Genomic DNA, 10,833 nt, shown 5'->3' with positions numbered 1-10,833 from the left:
TTCTCCTTTTATGGCTCTTCCCCTTTCGCTTTTGGCAACTGCCCTTTTGTTTTTTTTCATTTTTTTCCTCTCTTTTATCAATTGTTTATAAGCACCGAAAATTTTTTCAAAGCTTCCGTGAAGTCTCCAACTGCTCCCTTTGATCTGTCTCCTTTTTTTTTTTGCTACCAGCTTGCTAAGTTTGAAATTCTAAGAATTGTTTTACCGCATGGGGTTCCAAAACCAAGACTTTCTTACTAGTACCAAGACTTTGGCTTCATCTATTTGGCATTTTCTGAGTTTTTTTATTTTAAAAAAAAAAAAAATTGGTGTTTACAATATTTAATCTTAATTATACATAATTGCGTCATAATTTGTCAAGTTGAAAATTTAAAATTGATAAATTAAATGTTTGGCCTTTAGGCCATAGAAGAAGGTCTTGTACTAAAATTAAAATTGTTAACGAAAACCAAAGAATTCAGGTCTAATACTCCTTGCACTTAAAAAAAAAAGTGTTCGTTATCAACTCTTCATTATAACTTAGTCAACTATAGTTTCTTTTTTAGCGCAAAAAAAAATATGCTAAATTATAAAATTGATTTTATTTTCCTGTCGGCCGTCGCGAAAAATTCTTGGGCGTTATCTTCAAGATGGAAAAGTATAGTTTTAAATTAAAATTCAAATGATTTCTCATTGGATAAGCATGTAAATAATTATTTATCATTAGTTGCTATAAATTAATATTTTAATATTTAGTATTCTTTTATAATTTCATAATTTTGACTCCATGCTTAAACGGAGAATACTCTCGGGTAATTATGATTCTATTTGTGTTAGAGATTCTTATTTTGCTAATGTAGTTTTTGGCAAAAAAGAGAAATTAAGGGTACTTATGTTTTTTATTTCTTATTTTTACTTTTTAATTATAAAACTATTTTTTTCTTCTATTTTCTTTATAGCCTTTTAAAATTAAAACATACAATAAATTAAAAATAAGATGAGAATCTTATAATTAAAATTGGAAATTACCCTAAAGCTCTCGGCGTATAGGTAGTAGCACTACACTAAAATTAATTTTTTGTGGCAATTAATTTATTATTTAGTGGTTATATAAATGATCATTATTTTTTTTACCAGCAATTAAATAAAAGCTAGTGTATCCAATATCACTAATACTATTACCGGTATTTATATAAAATATTGGTAAAGATCTACTAAATTGTCAGAAAAAATTATTTTTTTTAGTGACAATTCTAATAGTCATTTTAAAGGTTATTAAAAGTTATTTTTTTCAATTGTTTCCTTTACTTTAAATAATTTATTCCTATAATTTCCTTTTCTAAATTCATAGCTTATATACTTTTTTTATCTCTACTTGATGTAGGATTTGTAAGATGAGGGTTGTCTTTTATTTATATATTTTTAAATTTATTTTTTTAATTGTCTTGTCTCTTAGGAAATGTGAGATTTATAAGGTGAAAGTTACTCTCTAATTGTTTTATAACACTATTGAATTTGATAATAATGGTGATTTGATACTAATTTAGAATAGTGAATTAGGAGACAACCCTATAAAATAAACATGTAAGGTGATAGTTATTACTCACTTATATACTATTTAATTATCATATCTCTAATCAATGTGGGACTTAAGTTTTTTCTAATAAATAATTATCGTTAATAATAAACTTTAGTGTAATATAAATACATTTTTAGTGGTTATTATATATTAGTCATTAATATTTTTATATATGACAGTAATTAAATTATTGTCATTAAATAATTGTCGTTAATAATAAATTTTGTTGTAGTATAGTTAGCATAGTTACATCAATGTTTTTATACATGTATAGAGGTAATTGTACAAATGGCACTAGTTTAGTACACGGCATGTTTTCATCTTTGACATCAAAAGTAAAACTATATAAAATGTGATCATCACAAAGAAATAATTAGTCAAGAATTGGTCCCTCTAAAGAATATTAGTCTTGCTAGCTGTGAGATTTAATAATGCCTTATAAAAATGTAAAAATTCGTGTTAGAAATAGAAAATTGCTATAAGGACATTAATATATATATATATATATATATATATATATATATATATATATACGAGTAATGCAGTGGCATGAAAGCAGCCTTAGCAGTAATTAATACATTAGATCAATACTTGGAGAACATTCATTACCCAACACGCTTTTCCTTAACTCTACACAACACTTGTATATTTTATTGAGTTGAAAAGATACGAAAGGAACATCTAAACTTCCAAGTAGTTGTAGGACAAGGAAACTGAATGTGCCCCCAAAACGATTTTATGTAATGATAATGCCATAATATGTAAAGTAATCACGTTTTCAACTTTTTTATTCTTTCTTTTTTACAAAACACTAGCTTTTTACAATGTGTGGAGAGGGATAGGAAGAGCAGAAGAAAAGTCTATCACAATATGGGTGTTATTATAAGAGTTAATTAATTTTTATATTATTATTCTGTACAAGCTTTTACATTATAAATTATAGATATAATTTTAAAAATAATTATTGAAAAAATCAACAATATTATTATATATTACTATAAAAAAAATAAAAAATAAAAAAAGGTATTGTGTCTCCATGTGTTTTTTTTTTAAATAAATATGAATGGTGAATAATAAGTTTTTGAATAGATATAGTTGCAAGGATAATTTTTTAAAATAGTAGAGAGAGAGAAAGAGTAATTTGAGGGATGGTTATAGAAATAAAATTGTCCAAAAAAAATTTGTACACTAAATGAAATAATTTTATTTATTAATAACTAGTGAATAAGTGCCTCTTTTAGTAAAATAAAATAGTTATTTAAAAGTGTGTCTCTCTTTTAAAAAGAATTAAAACAAAAAAAAATAGTAAATTGAGGTAATTATTTAAAAGGTGTGAGTAGTTTATAATTTATAAAAGAGTGATTTAAAAGTAAAATTATAATTAAAATGTATATATAAAAAAAGGTATATCATCTATATTATAGTTATAGATATAGATCACAATTCATTGTTGAATGTGAATGTAAAAATATTTTATACTATTAATAAAATTTTACTTAAACTCGTATATATAATAATAAAAGATATAAAAAAAAAACTATATATAAAAAGGTGATGTAAAAAATATGAATAAATACCATTACACTATTAGCGATAGATAATTATTATTGTGTCAAATGAAAGAACTACATCCTAGCCATATTGTCATAGTAACGATAATGGGTATTAGCAGAAATCGATAAATCTTATAATTGAATTATAAATAAAAGTCAATTTCATGCAGAGAATGTGAAAATAGTCGAAAAGACGAAAATTATAATAAAAATTTAAGAGATTGCTTTAATGATTAAAGGTGTAATTTTTATTTTGATTATTTTTTTTCATAAATTTGAAGTTTAATATGTCAGCATAAAAACAACAACAATGAGTTCATTAAATATATTATCTAATTGTGTGGGGATCGAAAGAAATATATGGTTAAGGATATTCATTATGGATTAATAAAAAATAATAAAGATAAAGAAGTTTTGTAGTTGAATTTGATTATTTTTTTAAAATTTTTTTTTGTATAATTCTCTACAAAAGATCTACAAAAGATAATCATATTTAAATTGAATATGATAATTATGGATAACAAAAGTCACCTCATAAATGATAAAGAACTTAAAAGCGTTAAGATGAATTCTAATGTCAATTAAATTATTTTGCTTTCTTTAGTCACGGACAAAACGCAGCTCTTTTGCAATTGCAGAATGATGATCCAAAAAAATATTGGACATCACTGAATTGGATCATGACAGTTGACGAGGTTTTTCAATCAATAGATTAGACCGACTAATATTGAATTATTGGTTAATTAATTAGTTGATTTAAGCAGCACCCAAAACTGATGCAATGGTAATTAAATTGCTAACCTAAAGGGTATACTTGTAAACAAGATTAAATTGAATTTGGGCCTTGTGGTTATCATATTGAGCTTCAAATACTTGGCTGTTGCACAGAAATTCGAAAGACAAAGAAGGGAGTTTTTCTTTCACAAAGCAAAATAATAAAGTGCAATTGCATAACTATACTTCCTTATTTTAGGAAAGAAAATAATATCTAAATTGGAGAGCTGAATGAAAATCTAAAGCAGTGTTAGTGTCACTGTCAGACTCTCTGCACCATAGTTGAATGTTAATTAATTATTGTGCAAGGACTACACTATCAGAATTAAATTTAGTTAACATACTTATAATTCACAAGTTTTTAGGTTAAAATTTAAACTTTTACGGATTTTTTTAGTTATCATCTAAAAAGAAAAAAAGTCTCATTGTGATAAAGATTTTGTGTATTTATTATCTTATATTTATTATCTTATTTTAACAATATAGGACTTCATTATCTTGATTGTATGTGTTGACAACAAATATATTACTGTATTACTGATAAAATAAACAAAAGTGTGAAATTATTCTTTGGTAAGTGTTGTTAATAATTAAAAATTGTTAATTCAAATGATTTGGTACTTAAATTTTTTAAGTAAAATTAAAGGTTTAATTTTTAACTCCCCATCTTATATATAGAGTCGCAATTAGAAGAATCATTTAATTTTTATAAAAATCCCTTAGAAAAGAAAACTTAACATGTGTTATCATTCCATCGGATATTTTAAATTTTAGAACATTATCACTCCATTATGTACATTATAATTCCATCTATTCAATTGTTTATGCGTACTAATAAAATGACAAGTATCTTAGCGAGGTTTGCCATCAAAATAAATTATAGTAAGCATTAATATTTAATTTGCACCCGAAAGGCACAAAATTACACTAATTAAGTTGGCATATGAAAAACTTATTAGTCGAAAACAATTAATTACATTTGGAATGAAAATAAAACATACAGCACAAACAACTAAATCTTATCACACAAACTCAACATATCTCTTCTTGAACAATACACATATTGACATGCCTTAGAATATAGTAGATAATATTATCATACAGCTTCTTATCTTTCCCTCGTAAACTTTTTATTATGCTCAAAACATGCAATTAGCAATCTTAATTGACCCTTCTGCAATTGCATCTGATCTCTCCGTTCCTCCCAGTAAGAGGCTTCATGTTACCCATCTTGATCATAGAAGCTTTGAAGTCTCTAGCAAAAGCTAAAGGACTCCTACTATATAGTTGCACCAATTTGTCACTTTCGCTACCGTGTCCCTTGAACAGCTCCTGATCAGAATGGAGGAGACCTTTTTTATGCAGCAAATCAGTGTAGTAAGTGGTGTCAACTCTTGCAGGAGTAGCATCAAGTGGTTGCAAGTTGTTGTTTCCTCCACTTCTAGGGCATGTCCTCCTCAAAGATGCTGCAAACCTGGGGTCTATGTTGGTGTCATTGTAGATTCTGTTTCTGAAGGAAGAGCACTTTGAAAAGCCAATGGTGTGGCCTCCAGAGAGTGCCACAAGATCCCTCACGTTCAATCCATGAGATTGGAAGTTGGAAAGAAGCTGTGAGAAACTGAAGGTTGGAGGAGGAAGGTTGGAATTTGCAGCCGCCCTGCTTGCAGTTCTTGCATCTCTTCTACCCAACAACACTTGGTACCAAAAGTGTGGACCACCATACTGTTACAGTGAAAGTAGCATGCTATGTTACATTCACAATTTTTAACATAACTAATGACAAAACCTTATTTGACTAGTTTATATAAGTTACATGGATCATATGTTCATTCAAGTTCAAGTGTTATTTGATTAAGTGACATAAAATATATGAACTACACAAGTTATTCAAGCCTTATTTGATTAAGTTAGGTTAGATGCATGGGTTACATGTATCATTCAAATCTTATTTGACGACTAAGTCAAATTAGATATATGGATCATGTCATTCAAGTCTTATTTGATTAAGTCAGGTTAATTACACGAGTCACATGTATCATTAAGTTTAATTTGATTAAATCTGATTAGTTACATAAATTACACATGCCATTCGACTAAATTAAACTTATTTAAGACAAAATTATTAGTTTAATGAATTAAATTTATTTATGTCAAAATAGACTTTGTTTAATAAAAATTGAAGAAATAGTATAGACTTACACACTAATAATAAATATGACAACAAAAAAAAACGATCGACTATTAGTCTCGATGCAAGTCATGATATGCTGAAACAAACATGTTTAGATTCAATTTGAGATTCTAAAATGAGTTTAAGTTGATAAAAGTCCAATTTTTTTGGATTTTGCGAGTTAAGTCTAAATTAACTCATGATCAAATTTTTAATTCAAACTCAATTTATTAGACGATTCTAATTTTTCTGAATTTTGCAAGTCTAAATCAACTCATGATCAAATATTTAATTCAGATTGAAAATTTGCTAGACAGATTTGGGTTGGCCAATGACTCGGTCTATTTTATCATCTCTAACTATAAATTTATAGTTTCTGTCACATAAAATTTATAAGCATGGGAGCCAGCTTAATAATTATATAAAATTTTAGTATATGACATTATTTATAAAGTATCGACAAATTGTGAGAGTGAAAGATTAATGTAACACTTACAATGGCTACAGAATCACGAGCTGCTATGGCTAAGATATCTGCACATGACACCACAGGGCGTTTGCAGGCTTTGTCAACCGCAGCTTTGATTTCATCAACCACCGAAAAACCTCTGACTGAATTAACATTTGGAAATGCCGTCTTTTCGCCAGTGAAATTTCGGGTGTCATCTAGCAAAATCGATCCATCACAACCCTGTTGTTTCAAACACATTAATATATTGATATTGTATCTCAGTTAATTAAATTATATACTATAGTAGAAGTGACATGGCTTTTTCTCCTGCCATGGCCTATGGGTATCTCTAACTTACTATAATGAAGACTAATCTCACTTACAGTATTATATTTGTCGCTAACTTGACCATATTTTGCATATAATAAGTATTAAATACGAGTTCTTCGTTGTATAGACTGTGGCCAATGAGTGCTGGGTACTTAATTATTACATTAGTAGAGCCTTTGGTGATTAATTAATTACTAGTTAGTAGAAAATGACATAGTGAATATGTTTTCTTGATTCTTTGGAAACTTTTTTTTATTATATGTGGGGTCCAACTAATTAATTAACTACTAATTATTGCCGTGTTATACAACATTTTACAGCTAGGCATAAAATTAACTATTTATAGTTCAGTCTTTCTTTGAACATCAATGAAAATTGAAATTTGACTTGAAGTTGTGGTTACAGTAACTACTGTTTTTATTTGGAAAAAATTATTGGAGCAAGCAGCCATGTATTAGGTGTGCAGTATTTTCCTAACAATTTTAAATTTTCATAACATGATGAGTTCCGTCTGTTTGTGTCTTGCGTATAAAATAATATATATAGTCCAATTAATTATTGTTTGCCACTGTTATGAATGATAAGATATAGAAAGTGGTTACACGACCAATTATTGCAAAATAAGCATATTATATACAATGGATTGGCACGTTCAGTTTGTTATAAAGTTCCTTTCAATGTATGCATGCAAAAGAATTAAAAAAAGAATTTTTCAGACTTTTGTCATGTATGCAATTTGAAATGGAAGAAAGAGAATCTGATAAAAAGTTATGTGGTAAGAAAAACGAAGAGAAACAAAAAATAAGTGTTAAAATACAATTGAAAAGAGAGAAAAAAACAGTTTCACTTTGAATATTAAATTAGACAAAAAGTTACATCTCTCTGAACTTTATTCATTTATTTTCCTGCCATGGTTGTACATGGACCAATAGCTAAAGATTTCATATCACGAGAACTTAGTAAAGGAAACAAGAGTTGCAAGGCAATGATTCTCAATAGTTACTAAATGGTGAAACTAAAATCATATATATGCATGCCATTACACACATAGACATTCTTAGAACAAATTAATAGACCTTTTTTTTAATATTTATAAAATTTTAGGGAGAAGAGATGGCGTTCTGATCCAAGCCAGAAAACCTCTGAGCTCAAAAAATGCTCATCATAAATGTAATTTCATTTATCTCAACCCTAAAAAATGAAGTAACAGACTTGAACTTATGAAATGTAAAATGTGAATATCACATCTTTATCTTTAAAAATAGTTACGAGTAAATAGTCATTTTAATATTAATAAAATTCAAGAAAAAAAAAACTTAAAATGTTTATATACATTTAAAGACCTACGACACTTTTTTAGAGACTTACTGATATTTTAGACTTACGACACTTCTTTAATTTTAAGAACTAACGTGTTTACTCAAATATTGACGCATGCTGGTACTTTATACAAAAAAGGACATACTCAACATATGCATGGTTCAAAGCAAACTTGTTCCATATGATTCAAAAATGTTGAACGTATATAGTAATAACTTACATTCACGAAACAGTCATGGAAATGCAATCGCAGCAGAGATGCTCCAATGCGTCGCTCACGGATAATTGCTCTTTGAACCACTGACCTTATGATTGGCAATGCCTGAGGGCAAACCTTTTCATAGAAATGTGGAGAAAGATTTGCATTTGTTTGGACCATTAATGTCACCATAGCTAGCACAAGCAACAATTGAAGATGAGAAGCCATGTTTGTTATGAAGCTTCTACCTAAGATATTGCCCTTTGGGTTATTACAAGATTGCTAGCTAGAGAGAGGATTTATATAAGAGGGAATGAAGACACAAGGTACCCACATTATTCATTAGTTTAATTATTTTCATTATTAATGTATGTATAATATTTTAGTTCTATGTATGCCAACTTTTGTGGTTGATACATTTGACCAAGGTTGGCTGCTAAGTGAAAGTGAATTTAAGTCATTGCTGCATCAAATTAAAAAGGAGGAAGCTACCAATTGATCAACTTCGAAACCAATGACTTCAAATACAGTAGAAGCACATCATCTTGATCAACTTTTATAGTGTATCATAGTACATTTCTATATTGCAAAAGAGCTGGCATCCAAAACACAACTGTTTCTTCTTCTATGTAAATCTAAGTAAAAAAAAATTATAAAGTTGTTTATTATTTATGATATAAATGACTTTTATAATATTATTATGTATTACAAGAAAATTGACTGCAATAAATAAAAATTGTCACTGAAAGTTAAAAAATTATAAATAAATATTTATTTTACATTAATTTATAAATGATCTAACTGTCCATTATATGAGTTATATATGAATGACTTTTTAGATTTTATTCAAAACAAACAAATATAAGTATTTGAAACTTTACGTTCACAAATATTTATAGATAAATTTAGTTTTTGATTTTATTGACTGTCATCAAGTATTTAAAAACAAATGTTTGTAGGTATTGAATAATTTTCTTTATAGTATGTAAGTTTAGTTAAACTTAGTTTTAGAGTAAGTTTTTCCTTATTCAACAACTTATGTTATTTATCAAATTATTTTAAAGATTCAACTGTTGAATTAAAATTTTTTAATATATAGATTAATCTTATAAGGTTTTTAATAAAAAAATAAAAAAATTATTTGATATTTTATTTTTTTAATTTATTAAAATTTTTATAATCATCCATTAATTTAAATTAGTGAAACAAAATATCAAATAATTTTATTTTTTAAAAATTTATAAACTTAATTTATATATTTTTTAAAAAAATTAATTAAATAATTAAATCGTTAAAATTTAATATAAAATATGAGTTATTAACTAGATAATCTCGTCTCTCTATAAATATAACATAGGCTAACTTCTTATGTTGAAATTAAGGTTTGGATCTTCCATGTCACTATACAGATTACTCACTATGCCTTCAATTTAATCCCGTCGTCATAGGATTCAATCATCTTCGTTCTTATAGTTATAGAGAAGTTTTGCTGCGATTTGTAGCACTAACTTAGGGGACAATCAAAAACAAAAATAATATATTAGTATTGACTTACGTAAACCAACTCGTCAATTTACCCTGCACCATATGTTATACTATTATTTTCTTTACACATGAAAGGACCAGCTAATATTCCCAATAGTTGTTGGCAAATATTTGATTTCTTATGCAGTATGAAAAGCCTGTAGGTTATAAATACAAGAACAACGACAACGAACTTTATTCCGATTCAACCGACATCGTTGAGACATATCAAAAGTTCAAAACCTAATCTTTTTAAATAAATAAAATCAAGGCGATAAATTTTAAAATAATAGTAATAATGCTAATAAAAAAGGTTAGCATCTCCATCATTATCTATTTGATAAGCATGTGAGACTCTTTATAAGAAAAAAGGGGGGAAAATATTTTATTATTACTCGTTTCCACCATCACCAAGAGGCGAACATAGACAGGAGAACAGCTGACAAAGAATACTGAAACTAAAGTAAGACTCATCAAAAGAATGAAGGTTAAATAGTCTTTTAAAAAAAAGTCTTCTAAAAAATTATAAATCATTATTTTAGTCTTTTAAAATGCATAAGTTTTTCTTTTTTCAACTAGTCTTTTAAAAATTAAAATCCTAAATGAACACATCTCCATTAAGAAACAAAATCAGCTACAAGAATTACCATTATGTTAGATTTACAAGAAAAAGTAAAAGGAATGAAAGTAGAAGAGAAAGGGAAGAGGAAAAAAAAAAAGAGTAGAACGTGAGATGATTTTTTTAATTGTTTGGTGTTGGTATGATTAAAAAGGAAAGAAAAGAAAAGTATAAGTTTTGTTTGATTGAATAGAAAATAAGAGGAAAGAAAAGATATATTTATAAAATGACATAAATACCCTTCAATAAATATACATATATATTATTATGAAGGATAATTTTGTCTTTTCAATTAAAATGGTTGCCTTTTTCCTTTTTTTCCAAATTGGAGAGAA

General features: G+C 27.1%; 1 protein-coding gene across 1 annotated transcript; it reads right to left on the bottom strand.

Annotated features, from left to right (window-relative positions):
• Positions 1-4,821: 4,821 nt before the first annotated feature.
• Positions 4,822-8,641, bottom strand: LOC109795205 (peroxidase RIP1). The gene is made up of 3 exons (XM_020354644.3): positions 8,377-8,641; positions 6,552-6,746; positions 4,822-5,607 (listed from the first exon to the last, which is right to left on the bottom strand). The coding sequence occupies exons 1-3, from the start codon at positions 8,581-8,583 to the stop codon at positions 5,047-5,049; spliced, it is 963 nt and encodes a 320-aa protein (XP_020210233.1). The 5' UTR covers positions 8,584-8,641; the 3' UTR covers positions 4,822-5,046.
• Between the last annotated feature and the right edge of the window lie 2,192 nt (positions 8,642-10,833).

Source organism: Cajanus cajan, chromosome 9, assembly GCF_000230855.2.
Source record: "Cajanus cajan strain Asha chromosome 9, NIPB_CcT2T_4, whole genome shotgun sequence".
In the NCBI taxonomy this organism is placed as follows: Eukaryota; Viridiplantae; Streptophyta; class Magnoliopsida; order Fabales; family Fabaceae; genus Cajanus; species Cajanus cajan.
This window is presented reverse-complemented; position numbering and strand designations above follow the sequence as displayed.